Genomic DNA, 23,916 nt, shown 5'->3' with positions numbered 1-23,916 from the left:
TATGCCACAAGAGCGCCTACAAAGTGCTACAGGAATGAGAAAGTATGCTCTAGAAGTACAAAGGGAAGGCACAGAATGGTTTAGGGAGGGCGGGATGTGAATTTGGGATGACTTCTGGAAAGTATTGGAAGAGCTGAGACTGCATAGAATTTGGTGAGATGTGCTGAAGTGTTGAGAGATGGAAACAGAGAGAGTAGGACATGAGGAAGATGGAAAGAAAGCAAGAGAAAATAAGAAGTTTAGAGGATAGGTGAGTCATTCAGTATGCTGAAAAGAATATGGTTATCGATGATTCTGGTGAGGTAACCAGAAGCCTAATCAAGAATAAAATAAAAGCAATGATGATAGTATGTTTGTAAGCATTTTACAGTTATTTACTAGTATAACCTTAAGAGATAAATATTACAATGAAATGCATTTGGTCTTGTACATTATGCCAGGGATCAAAATAGTCATGACTAGTTGGATAAATAAAATTTATAGATAGCAGCCAGACCATAAATGACAATAGACCTTTTCTGCCTAATTTTTGCAAGCAGCAGCCTAGGATGTCAAACTATAACTTCTATAGAAATTGGTCAATGATTGTCAGTGTTCCTATTTTTCTACCTTGGTTTCAAGTAGTTAGGACCAATCAGAGGAAGTTAAATATGTTCTCCAAGTCAATTACATAAGATATTTAACTTCTGGATAAACAGCTTCCCCAAATATAGTTTGCCAGAAGCCTTCCTGTTGTTCAATATACAGTTTTCACACTCTCTCCTGCCAGCCTTTGAGTCTTAGCTTAAAGCAAATAATTGTGGCTGAGTTGCTCGCTATACAGCAAGCTCTGCATAAATAGTTTGTGTTAGGAGTTCTGGTGGGGTAGTGGATTTAGAATTGGGCTGCTTCCTGACAGGTTAGTAGTTTGAGTCCATCAACCCCTCTGTGGGAGAAAGATGAGGGAGCTGGCTTCCATAACGATTTATAGCCTTGAAAATCCTAACAGACAGCTCTTCTACTGTCCTATGGAGTCACTGTGAGACAAAATTGACTTGAGTAAGTTTGGTTTCTTTTTCATTCAGGTAGCCTTCATTAATTCTGCCAGGCTTAAATAAGGGGAGAACAGTAACAGAAAAGAACATTTGTCAACTATAAAAAGAATGAAGTAGAGAGCGTTAGACTAGAAATAGGAGACTAATCTGTAACTTCAGGTCTTGACTAAGGTAGTAGCCACTGGAATAGACAACAGTGAATGGAGTTTAAAATATCATACAAAGACAGTATGCTATGGACAAAACATGAGGCTTAGTAAGGTCACACAGCTAGCAGATAAGTTTATCTGATGTAGGGGTTCGTTATTCCCCATTCGGACTTGCCAAATGACCACGAAGTTTATTTCAAACAACAACTCACAAACAGAGCTAAAGAACGTTGAGTTTACAGTCTGTCGTGGTATAATGGACAGTGAAAGAACACGGCATCAGTAGTAAATCAGGAGAATGCAAGACAAAGAGCTGAGTCATGATAGTTGTGCAAGGCAACACATCAGAATTAAATATTTACTCTACATATATCCACTGAGTGGCTCCAATGTGCCAAGAATTGTTGTGGGTGTTAAAGATACTGGCAAATAATTACTTAAACAAAATCCCCTGTCTTCAGAAAAAAAAAATGGTATGTTTAATGAGGAGAAATAAAACAGGTTATAGAGTATGCCAAAGGTGAAATGAAGGGCAGAGAAGCAAGTGCTAGAATGCTAGGGAAGCTGACTTAATCAACTGAGGCTGAGTCCACATTTTTGCTTTTTGCCAGTGGAATATACTTTCAAGCATAAGCGAGGGAAGGGGATGCAGATATTAAATGGTTTGAGAGAAAGGAACAACTACCAACTCCAAAGTTCTTTCCTTCAATGGGTTATCACAGAGGTCTAAAAGGTTATCATTTTAATGTTAGCAAAGGGTATGGACTGGGTCCTACCCTTCGAGTGTAGTAACTGAGTAACCCTCAGCCTCTCACTGCCTTTATGGTTCTCATCTGTGAAAACCACCACCACAAAAATCAAAAGACTGAGTGACCACAAAGATTTATCCTAACTCTTAAAAGTTTCTATTCAGCTATAGTGTATTTTCTTGAGTGGAAATAATCTTTTCTCCACAGTACTTTCAAAACAGTTACTATTCCTGGAAGTAGTTATCAGCAAAGTAGGAGTATGAATTTATGTAAATGGATTAATTTCTTTCCAAAAGATAAACCTAGGACCTGGAAGGAAAAGTAGATGTGTTTGTTTGTTTGTTTTGATAGTATCATTATTTTTAAAATTGGTTTGCTTACAAAGTTTGTATACATTGTGTTTCATATTATTCTTCATTCACATTATGTTTCATAAATTCTCATGCATTTTGTTTTATAAAATTAATCACCATTGGACCTTGCCTATCATTGCCCTGTCTTCTTCACTTGAGTCCTTACCATTTCCTTCCCACCCCCCCGCCCCCACACACCAAGCTGTGTAACCCTGTGGTTTCATCCCTACCCACCCTCAGCCCTTCCCATAAGGAAAAATAGTATTGAAAGAAAATGCACTGGAAGGGGTAATACACACAAACCCTCCACAGGTGTATTTATTTTATTTTACTTGGGATGTGTGTGCAATTTTGACAATGGCTTGTCAGTATTTCTCCTGTTTGAAAAAGAATTTATGCTTGCCTGCCTTCTATAACTTTGTCCATTTCTCCTGGCCCCAACACCACCAAGCAAAAAAACAATGAAAGCCAACAGATATAAATTCACCTACTTCTCAGTTTTGTCTTCAGTTAGAAAGAACAGAGGTAATGCTCAGAGTCCTGGTAGTATTGGGAGCAGAGAGCTATTATTCCTCAAAGCTCTTCCCATTTAGGTTGGAATACCTCCACAAAACTGGTTAGATAAATTCCCCTAATACCTGCTCCTCTTCATGTAAAAAGGATGCTGCTTCATAGGTCACTGTGTAAGTGCCTGACCATCCTCAGAGAGCTCCGTTCTATTCCCAGAGTAGGAGAGGTCCCCAGTCAAGGGGCCACTCCTCAGGAACTCTCTAGGGCTCCAGGATGCAGACGCAGGAGGCAGGGTTCCTGACGCAGCCTGAGACTTGTGAAGCCACAACAGGAATTCCCATAGGGGCTCCACACAATTAGTACGAGGCGGCAGGTTAGGATTCCTCCATAGGATTCACAGTTCTAAGACACAGGATGATGATTCTCTAGGGTGGTAGTGGAATCCTCATATGGCATAAGTGATTGGGGCTTCTAAAGACTGCTGCCATGAATGGAGATTCAATCATGGAGTACTAAGCAGTAGACAAGAAATCAAAAGATGCATCACATTGGGAAAATCTGCTTTTAGGGCCTCTCCAGTGTACTGAAGAGCAATATCAGCTTGAAGACTGTTGTTGTTGGGTGCTAAGGAGTCGAATACGACTCACAGCAACCCTATGAATAACAGACCTGAACCCTGTCCTATCCTATGCCATATTCGTTATTTCTGACACATTTAAGCCCAATGTTGCAGTCACTGCGTCGGTCCATATAGTTGGGGTCATCCTCTCTTTCGCTGACCCTCCATTTTTTCAAGCATGATATCCCTTTCCAAGGAATGGCCTCTCCTAGCAACATGCCCAAGGTATGAGAGACGAAGTTCAGCCATCTTTGCCTCAAGATGTGCCAAATCTAATCCATAGTCTTTTCTGTTGCTTGCTATGCATCTGAAAGTTGGACAGTGAATAAGGATGACAGAAGAATTGAAATCTTGAAGTTATGGTATTAGAGGAGAGTAATGGATAGCCCATGGACTGCTAAAGAACAAATAATTCTGCTTTGGAGAACGTACAACCACAGTGCTCTGTAGAAGCAAGGATGGCAAAGCTTAGTCTCACACATTTCGGGCGTGATGTTAGGAGGGGCTAGTCCTTGGAAAAGGCATAATGCTTGAAAAAGTGGAGGCTCAGTGTAGGAGAAGAAGAATCTCAACTAGGTGAAATGACATGGTGACTACAACAATGGGGTAAAGTATATTGGAGACAGCGAGGATGGCACAAGACAGGGCTAGGTTCAGATATGTTGTTCACAGAGTCACCAGGAGTTGCAGAGGACTCGATGGTACATAACAACAATAACAAGCAGTAGAATCACTTGGGTTAATGTCACCTAGTTTGATAACTCATGGTGTCACACCCTCCCCTCACCCCACAGACTTCGCACACCAGATCATACAGAGAAGTCTTAGCAATGTTTAGAATCCATTTAAATCCTAGAGTACATGATAAGTTCCATTATAAATTTCTTAAGTGTAGTATTTCTTAGATTGTACAAACAATAACCACAAAATTGTTTCAGAAAATCTTTTTATGTTTAATTACAACATTTTAAATTATATTATTAGTAACTAAAGAGAAGTCCCCTGCCTGGTAAAAACTGTTTTAATTGTGTTTTGGGTTTAAATTACTTACAGAGGAAATTTGTTTTAAAGCAAATTAGTTTTCCATCCAATAACTGATGCTTTTGTTTGATGATATTGATTACAACCCCTATAATACAATTGTACTACATTCCTGTGTTTTCCATTTCTGTTTGTCCTTCTTTCCTATTTTCTCTTAACCCTCACAGCCTTAGACTTGTGTAAATGTTGCCTTTTTTATCTCTTCTCATTATTGTATCCTAAGACCTGCCAATCACTCGGATCATTTTTTCACCTTAGAGGCCTGCTAATGGGTTGGCTGAAAGTTAATGCATGGGTGTGATTTCAGTTCTAGGCTTGAAGAATGTTGAAGGATCATCATCCCGGGTGTTCTATCAGTCTCTATGTAACTATGTAGATCTGGTCTTTTTTAATAATTTTGAGTTTTGCTCCATGTTTTGACCTCCCCACACCCCAGGACATTTTACAGTGATTATGCTCAGATTAGCTGGTGGTGAAGGGCACCATCTTGTTCACTGGGTCTCAGGGTCATGGAGGCTGAGGTTTACATGGTCTGTCAGTCCTGTGGACTGTTTCCACGAATCTTTTATTTTCTTGACTTTTATTGGCTCTGGACAGTTAGAGATCAATAAATGGACCTTAGTTATTCATAAGCTTTTAAAACTCCAGTGACTACATACCAAAGTAGGATCTAGAGCAATGTCTTTGTAGGCTGTGTTGTGCCATTGACCTCATCCCGTGAGATTATGGTCCTGAGCTGCTAGGCCAGTAATTAATTCTCATAAGATATTTGGTTATAGCTAAGATGTTTTTATAACTTTGCCCCTTGTATGCCTTGTTATTCATAAATATACTGGCAACACATATAATTAAATATCTCTTTTCAAATCTATATATATTTGTAGGTTTTGCCTTCCCTCCAGTTCAGTTTAAGTGTTTCTATATATATGCAGATTATTGTTACTACAGTTACTGCAGGATTGTGTATAGGATAGTGCTTCTTTTTATTGTCCTTAACTCTTGTGTGCCTCCCAGAGTCTGTCTTTGTCTTGGCCATTTTGTGCTGACTTCCTTCTTGTCATAGACTGCTTTTCCTTTTATTTAAATTTATTTCTATCTATCTATCTATCTATCTATCTATCTATCTATCTATCTATCTATCTATCCATCTATCCTCTAGCTGTTGATTTACTCTCCCATTCACTCTCATCCATGACAATCACCAAGGAATATTTTTTTCCTGTGTAAACTTTTTCTTTGTTTTTTAAAATTATCTTGCTGTGGTTGTAAGGTATTATTGAAGCTACTACAACTCATAACAACTGTATAAGCAACAAATCTGAACTTTGCCTTGTCCTGTGCCATCTGCATAATCTGTGACAGGCTCAAGCCCAGTGCTGTTGTCACTGTGTCAGTCTCTGTTCTTGAGGGCCTCCCTCTCCTTTGCTGATCCTTTACTTTTCCTAGCATGATGTCTTTTCCCAAGGACTAGCCCCTCCTAACAGCATGCCCAAAGTATGCAAGACAGAGGTTCACCATCTGTGCCTGACATTCAATACTCTTCATCAATGCTACTATTTAAAAGAATCAATTTTTCTTCATCTTCCTAATTCAATGCCCAACTTTCGGATGCATAGGAAGCAAGTGAAAATATTATGGTTTGCATCAGGCACACCTTACTCTTGAAACTGGCACTAACACTTTAAAGAAGTCATTGATAGTATATTTTTCTCAAGGCAACATTTTTTTCCTCAGGTTTTTCTCAATCAAAGTCTTTTGATTTCTTGACTGTTGCTACCATGGGTGTTGGCTGTGGATTCAAGTAAAATTAGATAATTGACAACGTCAATCATCAATCCATTGAACATGATGTTACCTATCGGGACAGTGGTGAGGATTTTCATTTTCTTGATGGTGAGATGTAACCCATATTGAAAGCTGTGGTATTTGATCTTCAGTAAATGTTTTAAGTCTTCTTCACCTTCTTCAAGTAAGGTTGTATCATCTAGATAAAACAGGTTGTTGATGAGTCTTCCTCCAATCCTAATGCCACACTCTTCTTCACAGAGTCCAGCTTTTCAAATTATTTTCTCAGCATAGAGATTGAATACATACGGAGAAAGGACACAACCCTGACACAAGAACAACCCTGTTCTTTTTCTGTTCAGACAACTGCTTCTTGCTCTATATATAGGTTTTTCACAAGCACAATAAAATGTTCTGAGATTCCCATTCTTCTCAATGTTATCTATAATTTATGAGCCACGCAGTCAAATGCCTTTGTGTAGTCAATAAAACACAAGTAAACATCTTTCTGATATATTCTATTTTCAACCAACATCCAGCATTGGAAATTATATCCCTGGCACCGAGGCCTCTTCTGAATCCAGCTTGAATTTATGAAAGTCATCTTTGAATAATCTTTAGCAAAATTTTACCTGCATGTGCTCTTAATGATATTGCTTGATAATTTCTATACTTTGTTAGGTCACCTTTTTTTGGAATAGGAAATAATATGGATTCTTGCAGCCAGTTGGCCAAGTAACAGTCTTCCAAACTTGTTGGCACAGGCTAATGAATACATCCAAGGCTGCATCTGTATGTTGAGACACATCAATTGGTAGTTAATCAATTTCTGGGGACTTATTTTAGGGCAATGCCTCCAGTGCAAACTGATTTCTTCCCTCAGTACCATTGGGTTTGGATCATATGCTACTTCTGAAAAGGGTGCAAGTATCTGTCAATTCTTTTTTGGTGCAGGTGCTTTGTGAACTCCCTCCATCTACTTCCATATACTTTTGATGCTTCCTGTTCACCAACAAACGAATAGATAGAGAAGCTGTGGTATATTCACAATACTATGCAGCACTGAAATACAAGGAACTCATGAAATATTATACAAGATGGGTGACCCTAGGGGACATTATGTTGAGTGAAATATCTCAATCACAAAAGGACAAAGATTGCATAAGGTCATTGTTATAAAACAGGACTAACATCAGGTTTGGGTGAAAACTATGAAAAGATGGGATAAATAATATACTCTACATTGAAACAGATGAGGGAGAGAACTGTTTCAAAGGCATATATGATTAGTTATTATTTACATGGCATGAGTCCAGAATATGAGCTGCATAGTAAAGTGGACTGGGTGGGGAGGGTGTTCTTTAAAACAATAAAATAATTTTTTTTCTTCTCAAAGAGAAAAATGAACTGGGGAGGGGGGAAGGAGTAGACAGGGAGGAAAATGTGCAACAATGAATGAATGGAAATTCAAGTCCTCTATAATCTTTCATTAAAATCTCAATAAAAAATTCTAATTTAAAAAATTCTGTATGATTTCCAGTTTATTTCTGTCTCTGAGGCCATTTGTTCCAACTACCAGTCCTCCTTCTTTATTTCCAAGTTTTGCATTCCTGTTACTTATTATTATGCAACTTGATTCTCCTTCTTCTCCTCCTCCTCCTCCTCCTCCTTCTTCTTCTTCTTCCTCTTCCTCTTCCTCTTCTTCTTCTTCCTCTTCCTCCTCCTCTTCCTCCTCTTCTTCTCCTCCTCCTCCTCCTTCTTCTTATGCAACTTTATTGCATGTTTGATCCATTTCAGACGACAAAAGTTGGTAGAAATTATCAATGTCTTCATCTTTGGCTTTAGAGATCAGGGTATAAATTTGAATAACAGTAATAAAAGGTCTTCTTTGTATGCATTTGGATAGTATCCAATCACTCACAGTAATGTTCTTCAGGATTGACCTAGAAAAAAATCTTTTTGACAATAAATATACCATTACTCTCCAAATTTTCAGTCCTGGAATAGTAGCTCATATAACTGTATGATTTAAAATGGCCAGTAACAGTTATCTCAACCTGATAATGCCTACAATGTTGTTATTTATGCATTCTATTTTCTTCTTGACAACTTCCAAGCTTTCTAGATTCATACTTGATACATTCCATGTTTCAATTAGTAATGGCTGTGTCTGTTGTTTCTCCTCATTCTAGAACTTGCCATATCAGCAAATGAAGGCCCTTCATTGTGTTAAAAGTTTTATTCCATTAGTGTCATTACAGTAGATGCCACTTTAAAAAGGCAGCTCTTTCCCAGTAGCATTTTGAATGTCTCCCATATGGGCTCTGTGTGTGTGTATGTGTCTCATCTTCTGGCAGTATATCCAACAATGTTCTGAAATTCACAGACTCTTTGAAGCCCTTTTATTTCAGATGTTAATCACCAGTCTTGCTTCTTACTCTGTTTTATTTTGCAAACTATGCTGAAACCTGTCTCCCATGGGTGGCCTCACTGTTATTTAAAATATAGGCAACATAGCTCCAGCATCACAGAAACACACAAGGCACTACAGCACGGCAAACTAATAGATAAGTGGTAGACTTTTTATCATTATTTTCCCAAACAATATTTGCTATTTAAAATTACTAATTTTGCTCAGTATGATGTATTCCAGGTACATCCATGTTATGAGGTGTTTTGCATAGCATGTCATTGTGTGTATTGTTTGAGTATTTTTAAAATATTATTTTAGGGAAACTCTACAAGGAAATTGGTTTTTAATTCATCATTCATTCATATAAATTTTCCTCCCTTCCCTCCATTCAATTTGTAATGCATGTCCTGTTCCAGTTGTATTTATTTTTATCTATTTCATCTTTTGATGGTCATGTGATTATATTCATGTTTCTGCCATTGTGAATAATGTTGTTATTAACATGGATGTGCATATATCTGTTCATTTCATGGCCCTTATTTTTCAGGATATATGCCTACTAGTGATATTGCTGATTCATATAATATTACTACTTTCAACTTTTAAAAGAAATTGTCTTACTGTTTTCACAGTTGGTTGCCCCATTTTACATTCTCACTAGCAGTATATGAGGTTCTTCCAGTTTCCACATAACCTAACCAGAATTTATTGTTTTCTGGTTTGGGGTTTTTATTTTATTTTTTTTTATTTTATTGTTTTTGTGTGCGTGTACCGTCAAATCAGATCTGACTGGTACAGGAGGAGATTGCCTCTCCTTCCCCGGCAGAGCATCTGGTGGATTTGAACCGTGAACCTCTGGTGGTTTGGGGTTTTTAAACACTTTTCATTAATGCAGAGGTGAGATTGTATCTTGTCTTAATTTACATTTCATGAATGGTTAATGATGGTAAGCATTTTTCCATGTTGTTGGCTACTGAAGTATTTTTTCATGCCCTCGGCTCAATTTTAAATGGATTATTGCCCTTTTGTTATTGTGGTGTTTGAGTTTTCTAGAGATTGGCCCTTTGTCTAGTATGTCATTTCCAAAATGTTTCACAGTCTCTAAGTTTCCTTTTTTATTCTTTTGGTAAAGTCCTATGATACACAAAAATGCTTTAGATGGAGTCAGTAATCCAGCTAGTCTTATGCTAGTCATCCATTTTTAGTTAGGCTTAATAGACTGTTTATACCCTGTATGTAGATCCCCAAGTTTATCTCTATTTTTCCTTTTATGTTTTTTTTTAGTTTACATTTTATATTTAACTATTTTATTCATCTTGGGTTAGTTAGATATGTGGTGTGAGATAGGGGTTCTGCTTCATTCTGTAAATGGATATTCTGTTTTCCCAGCACCATATACTAAAGATATCACCTCTTTTTCATTTAATGATCCTTTGTTGAAGATTAGCTGTCCATCACTAAATGAAAACACTTCTGGTTCTCACTTCTTTTTCCACTGGCAGATGTTCCTATTTTTTGCACCAGTACCAGGCTGTTTTGATGACCGTCACTACTGTGGTTTTAAGAACATGGAATGTAAAGCCTCTTAAGTTCTTTTTTATTTTCCCTCTTAAGTTCTTGTTTTTCATCAGCACTTTATTTGTGGTCACTTTCCATATAAAGTTTATTATCAATTTTGCAAATCTTTAAAGTATGATGATGAAATCTGGTTAGGGATAACATATTTGTAGATCAGTTTGGGTTTTCTCAAATTGTCTCAATGTTATGTTTTCCTATCTACGAGCATCTTTCATCTAGGTAAGTCTCTTTTGGTTTCCTATTGCAAAACATTGTATTTTTCTTTGTATATGTCATTTGTATTTCTGGTTAGATTTATTTCCAAGAAATTAATCTTTTTGGCAATTATTGTGCAAAAGACTTTTTTACTTTTCTCCTTTTCCTTTAACTACCACTTCATTCTCTAAAAAGTTATTGATGCACAGTCCAAATAATAATTATAATGCTGTTGTTATGTACCATCAAGTCAGAACTGACCCATAGCTGACCCTCAGGTGGGTTTTCAGAGGCTGTTAATCACACGGATGAGACTGCCTATGATACAGAGTTCAAAGAACAATTAGAATGCTGTCATTATGTACCAGTCAGAACTGACCCACAGCTGACCCTCCAAGTGGATTTTCAGAGGCAGTTAATCATAAGAAGGAGATTGCCCATCCTCTTCTGCAGAGTAGCTGTTCCTTTGGGGCTGCAGCACAGATTCTTACCTCTAGGCCACCAGACCTCCCTAGTACCAGTATATGACAACTTTTTTTTTTCTTTTATGAGGAGTGTATGACAATTTTAAATATTTAAGGACCCCTAGTGGTGCAGTGACCTAATGTTCTACATGTTGCCCTGTTAATTGAAATGTAAGTAGTTTAAATGCACCAGGTGCTTCTTGGGAGAAAGTTGTCTTTATTGCTAGGTGCCGTTAGAAACCAGTGGAGGGTTACAGCGAGTCTGAATTAACTTGACCACAATATGTTAGGGTTAGAATATTGTGACTAAAATACCAGAACATTTTACAAAATAAGCTACTATAAAATAGCTCTGATATTTGAAGGCTCAAAAAGTAAACTTGCATGGTTTTAGTTTTGTAGTATATTCATAGATGTTAAGCTCAGTTTTAAAAAATGCTTCTGCTTTGCTAGCTAATTACAATAATATTTTCATTAAAAAGGAAAACATGGAACATTTCATTTCACTGAAATGCTGCAGAAAAATTTTAAAGACCGTCCTTGGGGAAGGACATCATGCTTGGAAGAGTAAAGGGACAGAACAATAGAGAAAGACCCTGGATGAAAAGGATTGACTCAATGACTGAAGTAATGGGGGTAGGTGTGTCAGAAACAATGATGCTGGCTCAAGACAGAGGAGGGTTCAGAGCTGTTGTACTTAGGGTCGTTATCAGTCGCAAGAGACTCAACAGCACATAACACCTCTGACAATGTAGTGTAGTGTCATCTAGTGTAGTTCGAATCCAGAATTTCCCTAGTGATGCTACCGTCCCTAAGTGACATTTCTCAGCAGACTAATTTGAAGGAACGAACCTTGTTTGTATTCATAACAAAAGCACACTCAAAACCAAATATGAGCACAATAAAACAAACTCTATTCTCTCTTAATTCTTTACGTACTTAACTCTTTCTATTCTCCCTTAATTCCTTCTGTACTATCTTATTCCTAAATTCTAGGTCTACATTTTATTTTTAAGTCTATATATTTTAAAATAATATTTAATTTCTAATTCTAACAACAGTTTTCTCCTTTCCAACTAGACGTTGTTTATGCAGCAAATTTAATCACAAGAGAATTTTACGCCTATAGCAAGAATGGCACGAACCATCCTATCACGAAGAGTGACCATCCCTTCATGCCCACACTTTTTGAAGGAGAAGAGCAGTAAAGCCTCCTGGACTCATTCGGCGGGACGCTGAGGGACGTCCCCAGGTTAGCGGGGTGACGACAGCCAGCCCCCTTCCAAGGAGATGCTGTTCTCCAGGGGGCTGGCTCTGCTCTTGGAAGCTCCCTCCCTCGGGCTTTCCTCTGTCCCCACTCGGGTCCTAATTTCCGCCAGGTGGCGTCCAGGCCTCGCCCCCGCCCCTGAAATTCTCCCCGGTTCCCGGGGTAGAATGTGTCCTTACCTGCGCTGCCTCATCTTCCGCCACCACGCTGATCACTGGGATTTGGCGAGGGCTGCAGGACTTGTTACTGGTCTGAAGGGTTGCTGGACCACTGGGCTCTTGGGTTTCAGTTGCCGCTGCTTCGACCTCGGCAGTCAACATGGTTGGAGGAGGGAAAGCAGAACTTCCTGTCCTACAAAATATTTAGAGCCAAGGCCCCCCCCCCCCAAAAGGCCACAGCGCAGGAAAGGCAGCCTGAGAGATGCTAGAGATGGGAAGGGTCTCTGGAACCCAGCATCTTTCAGCTGCAGCGCGCAAGCCCGCCAGTTGCTAACACAAGCTGACACGTTGCTAGGGGGCGTGGCCAGAGGCGGGGCGGTCTGCTTCCTAAGGAAGCCCAGAGGCTCAAACTACACAAAAACGTACTCGGTACTTCTGCTTGGAGAAGGATGGCTTTGCGTGTGTGTCAGAGGCTGCGTGGGGAGAAGAAAATGAGGAGTTGATACCCTAGCCTCGCTACATCTCAGACTTGATAGTTAGCACTGGGTTGTTGTTGTTTGTTGTTTAATGCCGTCGAGTCGTAGACGACTCATAGCGAGCCTATGAATGAACAGCCTGAGCACTGTTCGTACAGAATTTCCAGAGGCAAGCCATTTTGGAAGTGGATGCCGCTCCTACTTCCAGGCTTGATTTAGTCGGGAAGCTCCAGCCAACACTGTCCACCATGGGTGCCCATTACCACGATTGGCACATCACTGTCACAGGCTTCAGCATCACAGCAACCACGAGTGCTCAAAAAAGGCTTGGGTGAGTGGAGTGATCGATGATGAATGATGCAATGGATGGATACTGTTGAAAGTCGAGTTTACCTCACCCCAGAAAAGTAGCTCATTTAATTTGAATTCTCCGCACTCTTCTTCAGAGAACTCTGGTGCCTTAGTGGTAAGGAGTTGCGTTGCTGACTCAAAGGCATATGGTTCAAATCCACCAGCTACTTCTTGTGAGAACCTTGGGCAGTTTCCACCAGTGTGAGAAACTGTCTCTAAAGAGACTGTTCAGATTCAACTATATCTACCAACTTCTTCTGAAAACCCAGCAGCAGAACAAGAGGTTGGTATTGAAAACTATTAGCTGCTGTAGAGGAAATGATCTTTAATTAGTAAAGATTCACAGCCTTGAAACCCTGTGAGACAGTTGGTTCTACCACGACTTGCAGGCTTGGCTCAAAGGCACTGGTTGTTGTTGTTATGTGCCATCGATTCACCTGTGACTCATGTTGTTGTTGTTAGGTGCCCTCGGGTCATAGACAACTCATAGAGACCCTATGAACGAAAGGCCCCGTGAGTACTATTGATAGAGTTTCTGGAGACAAGCCATTTTGGAAGTGGATGCCATTCCTGCTTCCAGGCTTATTTTAATCCAGAAGCTCCAGCAAACACTGTAAGCCATGGGTAACCATTATCGCATTTGTCACATCAGTGTCACAGTGTTCAGCATCACAGCAACCACGAGTTACCTCTGTACAGCAATGCACAGACCAGTGCTATACCACCTAGAAGAGTGTTTGACAGAAAAACAATTTGAACAAGGCCTGAGGGCCACAGATTAAAATCACCCACCTTGGGCTTGGTAGCATAACTTTCTGTCCACTAGACCAACGTAGTTGTTATTTTTGGTAGGTGCCGTGGAGCTGTGACTCATAGCGACCCTATGTACAACAGCCCTAAACCCTGCTCTATCCTGTGCCAGTCTCACTGTCTCCAACACCTACCCACATTACCCCAGTTGCTGAAAGAAACCATCTCATAGAGGGTCTTCCTCTCATGCACTGTCCCTCCACCCTCTCAAGCATGATGTCCTTCTCTAAGGACCGGTCCCTCCTTCAACATGTCCAAAGTGTGTCAGATGAAGCTTTGGAATCCTTGCCTCCAAAGAGCAGCCTGGTTTAACCCTCTCTAGGATGAACCTGTTCATTGTCTTAGCAGTCCATGGTACATTCAATACTCTTCACCGACACCACAGCTCAAAGGCATCAATTCTCCTTCTATCCTCCCTAGCCATTGTCCAGCTCTCTGACGCATAGCAAGTGATTGGAAAGACCATGGCCTGTATCAGGTGCACCTTAGTCTCCATAGTGACATGATTGCTCTTCGGTACTTTGGAGAGGTCTCTAACAGCAGACACTTGAATGGAGTTAGCTACCAATCCAAAGGCACAGGGTTCAATCACTACCTGTGATTTACTGTCTCTCAAAACTGGATGGTACCTAATAACAACTACTATAACAACCTTGGAAGTCCTACTTTAACCGTCTGTAAAACAGTGTTACTGTGTTTATAAAGTGATACTTGGCATTAAGCGCCTAGTAAATGGTCAAAATTCGTTTTCAAAACAAATTATCTTGGACTATTCTTGTGTGATCTATCCCGATTGTAAATAATACAAGAAGGTTCCAAACTTCTCATGATGATCATTAATAGAACTGGCTGTGAAAGATTTTTCAAAATCGTTTCATCATTTACTTTTTACAAACCTTCAGAATAATCAGGATTTAAATGTGAGGGGTTTTGGTGGGTTTTTGTTTGTTTGTTTGTTTTTTAAATATTCTCTAAAGAGCTTGAGTACTGAATAGCCCATGGATTGCAAGGACATGGTTTGCCCAAGGACAAACAAATATGTCTTGGAAGGTACAGCCAGGGTGTTCCTTGGAGGCAAGGATAGTGAAACTTCTCACATACTTTGGATGTGTTGTTAGGAGAGGCCAGTCCTTGGAAAAGGACATCATGCTTGGAAAGGTGGAGGGTCAGTGCAGAAAGGACTCTCAACGAGATGAGTTGACACAACGGCTGTACCAGTAGGCTCAGTGTTTCAGTGATGGGGAGGACGGCACAGGGTAGTGCAGGGTTCAGATCCATTGTCCACAGAGTTGCTATGAGTAGTAGGCAACTCCATAGCACTTAGGAACAAAAACAACTATAGAGCTCTGGTAGCGTAGTCCGGAGTTTCACTACTAACCCAAAGTCATGTCTCTCTAGTGGTTAAACTACACCAGTGGATCCCAGGCAGAACTGGCAGTCTCCTCTTGTGTGATTTATTGCCTCCAAGGATTCACTATGAATCTGTTCTGACTCAACAGCATTAAGTTTGAAGTGTTTTTTTTTTAGTTATAGAATTTATGCATTTAAAAAGTACACTTAAACTCCATATAAGTGGATGCCACTTCACTATTTTTCCTTTTCATTGGAAAAATGAGCAGATTCATCAGTGACTTTTGCAGTTCCTTCAAAGACTGAATGACATTTCTTTCTAGCTCTGTACATAAGAAGAAATGAGGAAACTAGATCGGTGTGTCATTATGTAATGTCAATGATAGCCAAAGAAACCAACTTCTTCTAAAGAGTACCTCAGCACTTCCAGCCCTCACTTCTGTTCACTCTTCCACTTTCTGGGAATTACCTGAAGCTGCTCTGAGAGCACGAACACGTGGTCACTCTGAGGACACTTTCAGTCCCCATCTTACTGGATTTGTCTATAATGTTCTACCCTGTTTACGACTCTTGAAATTCCAAAGTCTTAAGAATTATTCTTGTTTTTCTTTTATATTTACAGCTACTCCTTGGTATCTTTAGAGCTGCTTTCAAGCCCTACACTTACAGGCAAGTTCAGTAGATCTAAGGTTACTAAGTGCACAGGGTGTGCTGGGTGTGTTGTTAACAGGATGATAATTATGGTGCCACAGTCTGGTATTCCACATCAAAGGGAGACAGAAACCAATTAGACAAACCCAGTGGTAACTGGTAACCAAAAGCTAGATGGATGTGGATACAGAGCAATCAGAGGATTTACTTACCCTTTGTGTGTGTAGTCATCAGGTCAAGGAAGAGAGGAAGGACTGCACAGGAAGTGATAATAACTGACTATCAAGGCTGATCTCATCAGACTGAAGCTGATGAGAGCTCATAAACTAAAGTGATCCTGGAAAAGCAGACTCTTACTTAAGACACTTTTTTGACAGGTGAACACGAGCAACTATTTTAATCTATGACGTAGGGACTAGTCTGTTCCTTCTGTTTGATACATACCAAGTACCAATAGACCTCAAAGAAAACAAACAAGTCTGTCTTGGAAAGGGTGAAGCCATGTTTCTCCTTGGAGGCTAGGATTTTGAAGCTCTGTCTCACATACACTGGTCATGTGGCCAGGAAGGACAAGTCTTTGGAGAAGGATATTAAGCTTGGAAGGGTGGAGGGACAGCATAGGAGAGGACCCTGGATGAGATGGATTGATAGAGTAACTGGGGCATTGAGATTAGATGAGTCAGTGAGACTGGCTCAGGACAGGGAAGGCTTCAGAGCTGTGGTACATGGGGTCACTATGAGTTGCACACGTGACTCGATAGCACATAACAACAAAAAAAAAGTGGGTAAAGAGTCGTCGTGTAAGCCAGCAGTTAGAATCCACTGGCGGCTCCAAGGATGAAAGATGAGCCATCTTCTGTGCTATTTACAGGCTCTAAGAAACCACTGTGGCATCAGCAATGAGTTAGCTCCTACGCTATGGCACTTGCAACAGTCTTCAGTGTTTAGGTAAGATAATCATCATGAAATACACCTGGCTAGCACTTGAAAAACATTTTAAGGCTCTTTCCCATCAGTGAAATTGGTGAACCAGGAGTAGACTCTCTTGCCTGGCAGACTGATAAAAACTTACATTGACATTTTTGGGCATTGGTAGTATGTTTTATTCGTTGGCAGATGAGAAATGTAGATATTGCTGTTGTTATTTGCCATCAAGTCGTGTACGACTCATAGTGACCCTGTGAATAACACATCTGAATCCTATCCTATTTAGTGACATCATCTTTGACACACTTGAGCCCGTTGCTTTACTGTGTCAATCCATCTCCAATAGTCTTCCCTCCTTCGCTGACCCTCCACCTTTCCAAGCATGATGTCTCTCTCCAAGGAATAGCCTCTAAGAGCAACATGCCCAAAATATGAGAGATGAAGTTTCTGCATCCTTGCTTCCAAGGAGCATTCTGGCTGCACTCTGCCTCAACACATCTGTTTGTTCTTTTGGCAGACCATGGGTTATTCCATACTCTTCTCCAACACCACAATTCAAAGACATCAATTCTTTTTCTGTCCATCCTTATTCACTGTCCACCTCTCAGAGGCATAGCAAGTGAAGGAAAATACCATGACTTGAATCAGGTGCACCTTAGTCTTCAAGCATAATTGCTCTTTAGTCCTTTGACGAGGTCCCTGACAGCATACTTGCCCAATGTAATACACCTTCTGATCTCCTGACTGCTGGTACCAAGGGTTTTGATTGTGGATACAAGTAAGTTGTTGACAAGGGCCAGTCATTTGAATCTTTAATTGCTATGATGGAGAAATCTGGGCAATCTTCTCCAGTGTGATTTATAGGCTCTGAAAACCTACCTAGAGGGTGAGCTATGAAATAGTTCTGACTGAAAGAGCACTGAGTTTGAGTTTTTAAAGTGACGTTTTAAGAAAACTGGCTTTCATTGTTCCATTTTGTTAATTTCCCTAGTAATTTATTTCCTTACTGATGGTAATATTTTTTCTTCCTTGTAAATGACCAAAGCTTAAACTTTCAAAATGCTAAGCTATTAAGCTTAAACTTTTATATGCACCATTGTTGTTGTTAGGTGCTATCAAGTACAATTTATAGCAACCCTATGAACAACAGATATGAACCCTGTTCTATCTTGTGCCATCTTCACACTTCCTGATGCACTAGAGCCCACTGCAGCAATCACTATGTCAATCCACCTAGTCAGGGGTCTTCTTCTTTGCTGACCCTCCACCCTTCCAAGCATCATGTCCCTCTCCAAGGAATAACTCCTCCTAGCAACATGCCTTAAGTATGTGAACTGAAGCCTCATCATACTTGCCTCTAAAGAGCACTCCAGCTGCCCCCTGTTCAGGACTTGTTTATTCTTTTGGCAGTCCATGGTCTGTTCAGTGTTTTTCTCCAACACTATAGCTCAAAGGCATCACTTCTTCTTCTGCCATCCCTATTAATTTTCTAGCTCTCAGATGCATAGCAAGTGATTGGAAAGACCGTGGTCTGAATCAGATACACCTTCTGATTCACCTTAGTCCTCAAACTGACATCATTACTCCCCAATGATTTGTAAAGGGTCCTAACTGCAAACTCTCTCAGTGCAATATGTCTTCTTATTTCCTGACTGCTGGTACCAACGGCACAATTATGCATTAATATTTCTTTAACATTTATTTTAGAAGACCCGTGTGGCCTAGTATATAATGTTGGGCTACCAACTGAAAGGCTGATGGTTCAGACCCACCAGCTGGTATGCAGAGAACCTCCTTTTGTTAAGATTTACAGATTCAGAACCTCACCTGAGGGTTTGCCTTGAGATAGTATCAACTCCAGGGCAGTGGATGTGTTATAGAAATTGAGAGAAATAGAAACCAACCCTTTTCTGACACTATACAGGACAGAATTATTAATTACTGCACTGTTTTAAATTATTTAACTATAAGATGAACTGGTAAAATAAAGTAACAAAACCATGATAAAATAGCTCAACAGTGATGAAGGATGACAGAAGAATCATCAATATCTTTGAGCTGTGGTGCTGAAGAAGAGTACTGACCATACCATGGACTGCCAACAAACAAGTCTGCCCTGCAAAGGGTGAAACCTGTTTGCTCCTGGGAGTCAAGGAAAAATTTTGAAGCTCCATATCATGTACTTTGGACATTTGGCCAGAAGAGACCAGTCTTTGGAGAAGGACATCACAGCGTGGTAGAAAGGTCAGCACAGAAGACCCTAGATGAGATGGATCAACACTGACTGTGACAATGGGGTCAGGTATGTTGAAGACAGGTTAGCTCAGACTAGGGCACGGTTCAGAACTACTGCTCATAGGTTCATGATGAGTTGCTGACTCCTTGGCACATCACCACCAACTACCTTATGAGAATAGAAATGCTTCAGTCTGGCAATATTTCTGAAGAATTTAAAAGGTTAGAATTTAATCTCTTAAAGTCAGCTGTCCATTTCAAGATTAATTGGAAGTTTTAATAATATACTTACCTTTTTTTAACTTTTAAAGATGTGATGGGAAATATTGCATGTCATATGTTGGCTAGGCTCTGACTTTTTTTTTTTGCACACACAGGAATTTTTATGTAATTTAGTATCGCCACCTCCATGGAGTGATAAACCAGTTTCTTAGGGGGTATGCCTATCTTTGGTATAATAGACAGTCAGGCAAGCCCACTTTCTCTTTTTCTGGATCCTGCATTCTTGTCATCTGACCTCTAAGGCATCAGCATACAGAAATCTCCAGCTGGCTAGCTGACCTGCTAACCCCCATGATTCCAGCAGTATGTAGAAGCCTCTAGCCTTTGGCCTGACCTGCAAAGTTTGGGGATCATCAGCCTCTGCAACCACACAAACCAATAAATTAGGTCTGTTTCCTAATCCATGGATTTGGGACTTGCTAGTTTCCACAACTGCTTAAACCATGTCCATGAACTAAATATGTATCCATATATAAAGATGTCAGTTTAAAGACTAAGATACACCAGATTAATTTTTGGTATTTTCAGTTGCTTTCTATGCTTCAGCATGTTGGAAGACTCAAGAATCAATGCCCGAGTTGTGGTGTTGGAAAAGCATATTCAATATACTATGGGTTGCCAAAGAAAAACCAGACTGATCTTGAAGGAAGTGCAATCAGCGTGCTCCTTAAAGGCAAAAATGGGGGAACTTCGTCTCACTCACTTTGGGCATATTTTCAGGAGCAATCAGTCCTGACAGACAGACATCATTCTGAGAAAGACAGAGGGTCGGTGGAGAAGATGAAGGCTCTGAGATAAACCGACACGGTGACTACAAGAGGCTTATCCATGAGGGATGCTGAGGACGGTGCAGGACAGGGCAAAGTTCTCCTCTGCTGTTCACAGGGTGCCTATGAGTTGTGGTCAAAAACTCACATATATACTTTACTTGTTGCTCCTCTAGTAAGAAAATGAAATACATGTTTAAAAAATATAGTATTTTAAAAAGTATGGTTCAGAAAAATTTAATTCTACTTCTGATTTTTAGCCTACTACTTATTTGTACACTACCTAATTAGCAATACTTAGTAAAATGTTAATTATTCACTAGCATGAGTTATGAACATTTCTAATAAGCATTTTCGAGCACATGTCAATGTGGACGTCTCTAATGCCAGATGTTCTAAATGATCAATCAAATGCTATTCCTTTCTGAGTCAGAGTAATTTATTTTATATAGGAAATTTTTATAGCACAAATGACATGTTATTAAAACACGGGCCTTGTAGTTGCTTAGCTTTAGGGGAATTGCATAACAGAAGAAATACACATAAAAAGAGAAATTAATTCTACACTGGTGCTTTGAAACAATCTCTCAGGTAGGTAAAGAAGCAAAGCCCCTCAAAATAAACAAAATTACTTTTTTTCCAACGGAAACATTAAGTTTTTAAGTACATGGAACAGAAAACAAAACAGACACTCTTAAATCCAGCCATTATAAAATGTGTGCCAACAGTAATTCAAATAGCAAATAATTTATTTTTTTTAGATAGCAAGTAATTTTAAATAGGAAATTCAGTATTTAATGAAATAAAAAAAAGTTTATTAAAGATTTATAGTTCTGCTTTAAATAGGAATCTTTCTATGAGATAAGATATTCCTGACCTACAGAATGTACATTTTTCTACCTTTTTTTTGGGGGGGGTATCATGGTGGTGGTTTATACTAAAGTAGAACTGTCTTTATTTGGAGCAAGATTTTTAAAAAATTTTTATTCTGATTAAGCAATTTCTCAAGTTCTTACAACTAACTTGCCTTATTCTGATTCCACAGTCCACAACATCTTTTAGATTCTCATTTGATTTATTAAAGAGTCTAATAGCATTATTGTTATCTTTGAGTCACAACTAACTCATAGGTGACCCTTCCATGCGTTTTCAGAGGCTGTATATCACACAGGAGACTGCCCTTCTTTTCCCTCTGAGCAGCTGGTGGATTAGAACTGCCTGTCTTTGGGTTGACAGCACAACTCCTTATCACTTAGTCACCAGAGTTCTTTAATAAAAGCATATGCTTAGTTGCAATACAATTGTTGTTGTTGCCTACCAGAGTTGGAACTGACCCATAAGCTGACCTCCAGTGGGTATTCAGAGGCAGTTCAATGCATGGGAGGGGACTGCTCATCCATCTGCAGTGTGATGAGTTATGTGAGATAAAGAGAGGTGAATGACTTTATGTAGATATTGTGACATAGCACTGTTGCTGTTTGTGCCACACGAACCAACTCATGTCTGATGCTCCAGTGGGTTTTCAGAAGCTATAAACTGCATGAAAGATTGCCCATCTTTCTTCCTTGAAGCAGCTGGTGGATTCAAACCTTATGCCTTTGGGCTGGCAGTGCAACTCCTTACCCACTAGACCACAAGAGCTCTAACATAACATTGTTGTTGTATACCATCAAGTTGGAACTGACCCATAGCTGACTGTCCAGTGGTTTTTCAGAGGAAGTTCTTTGTATGGGAAGAGATTGCTCATCCTTCTTTCACAGAGCAGCTGGTGGATTCAAACCACATGCCTTTGGCATTGCAGCCAAGCGTCTTGATACTAGGCCACTAGAGCTCCTTCAAAGCATCAAGCTACTGTTTTCAGACAAGGCTGAGAGTAAAAAAACATAATGAGGGACTACTGTACTTGTATTTTTGCCTATGGCAGATTGATGTTTTAGAATAAAAATACTCTTCTGATGTAAGAATCTACCATTGTATATTTGATGAATGTGATTCCTGTCTCTGAGTGAAGTACATCTACTCTCTCATCAAGTCTGGATTGCAAACCTTCAGGGCTATGTGGCTGACTGTGTCAAAATCACCCTATTCTCAAGATTCCACTACAAAATGTACGGTCCTACCCTGGGCTCTCTGGAACTTACCAAAAGCAGGCAATCACTTCCACTTTACTGCGTGGGGCTCTCCAGGAGAAGTGAGAGGAAAAGAATGTGAAGTAACTGAAGAGTTAGCATACAGCTCTGGAACAAGTCTTCATCTCTTAAGAGAGTTTTGTTGTTTTTTAAAATTTTTTTTAATATTACTCTGATTTATTTACAAAGTTTGAATACATTGATGGCTTATGAATTCTTGCTTGTGCACAACTGGGGGTAAAAAAATTTATCCAACAGCTTCCTCCTTATACAACAGCAGCTCCTTCCTTACACAACGTTTCACTTCTAAAGCAGAGTTGACAGATCAGACAAATTACCTCTTAGTAGTATGTGCACTAAAGTTATTTGCTGCTGTTTTTTTACAATCCCTTACTTAACTGTGTTCAGTATTTTGTGTGGCAGTTCTCAGGGCATTAACATGCTTGCTTTTCTATTTTTAGGTTGTATTTCTAGACAGCTACTGGGAAAAGCAGCCTCAAGCCAGGCCCACAAACACTAAGATCACTGTGTCCTTGTCAGTGGTGCAGAGCTCCTCAACATGTAGCAGTGTGGCAGCTGGCAGCATCAGCAGACACTCAGACTGAGGACCAGAGGGCCACTCCAGGCCACTGGCCAAGAGGCAAGAGCTGGACCATACTGCACTAGGTACTGAGGATATAGTAATCAGGCAGACAGACATGGTGTCTGCTACAGGGAGCTGAAAGAATAGCGTGAACATTGTAGGAGTCCTGTGTGAAAGCTTAATAAATGCTAGGGGAGTTGAGGGGCACAGTGTACAGAGAGTTGCACTCTGAGCCCAAAGACTGTGTGCCTCTACAGTGGTTTCAATCCACCAGTGTGATTCCAAGGGAGAAAAATGAGCCCACTTCTCTCATGCAATATGCAGCTGGGTGGGTCATCTATGAGTTGGTTCCAACTCATCAGGAACAAAAAAAAAAAAAAAAAAGAAAGAAAGAATCTTAAGAATACCACCTTGTTATATGGGTGTTTCCCCTAAATGTTAACTTTGTATAAAATTGGGAGACTATGACAGGTTGTCTTGCTTTCTGACACTTTTGAAAAAAGAAATACTTGGAAAATAGCTAGATGATCTTCATTAAGTATAGGAACTATTACATAGTAAGAAAGACAAGCCCATTTGTATACGCATTTCAAGAAAGAAGTTAAGACATTATATAGTACTTTTTATTTAGATGTTTATAAGGCAGATCTATGAGGATGATATAAAAACATGGCATGTTATTTGATGGATATATTCTGGATATTAGTTTTAGCAAATATCAATTACATAGTTATAAAGAAAACAGTATTTTCCAAGCAGGTAAAAAAATATCTACTGAAAGATTAACCAAAAAATGAGTAAAATATATTACCAATGAAAAATCAATTCTAATGTGAATTGCATGTTATCCTTTAAAAGTTTTTAAAGGTAAGAATTATTGCAGTCTAATTTATTAAAACAGTGTTAAACGGTGTCATGACAAAGAGCTGAAAGACAGAAGAGACTTTAGCTTTGGGTTAATTTAACAAAACCCACCCCATAAAATTAACAGTGGTTCCAAATGTTCATTTCCTCTTCCTTCCAGGAGTCAGCCTTCCTGG

General features: G+C 39.6%; 1 protein-coding gene across 1 annotated transcript in view; it reads right to left on the bottom strand.

The window, feature by feature from the left end:
• LOC102862295 (chromosome unknown open reading frame, human C7orf63) overlaps positions 1–12,477 on the bottom strand; it is an 85,505-nt gene extending 73,028 nt beyond the window's left edge. Inside the window, exon 1 of the mRNA XM_006891492.1 lies at positions 12,337–12,477. Within this exon, the coding sequence (XP_006891554.1) occupies positions 12,337–12,477 (141 nt within the window). The remainder of the gene's footprint in view (positions 1–12,336) is intronic.
• Between the last annotated feature and the right edge of the window lie 11,439 nt (positions 12,478–23,916).

Source organism: Elephantulus edwardii, unplaced genomic scaffold, assembly GCF_000299155.1.
Source record: "Elephantulus edwardii isolate Elephantulus edwardi_28Jun2011 unplaced genomic scaffold, EleEdw1.0 scaffold00098, whole genome shotgun sequence".
Classification (NCBI taxonomy): Eukaryota; Metazoa; Chordata; class Mammalia; order Macroscelidea; family Macroscelididae; genus Elephantulus; species Elephantulus edwardii.
The sequence above is the reverse complement of the archived record's forward strand: the minus strand, read 5'-3'. Positions and strand labels throughout refer to the sequence as shown.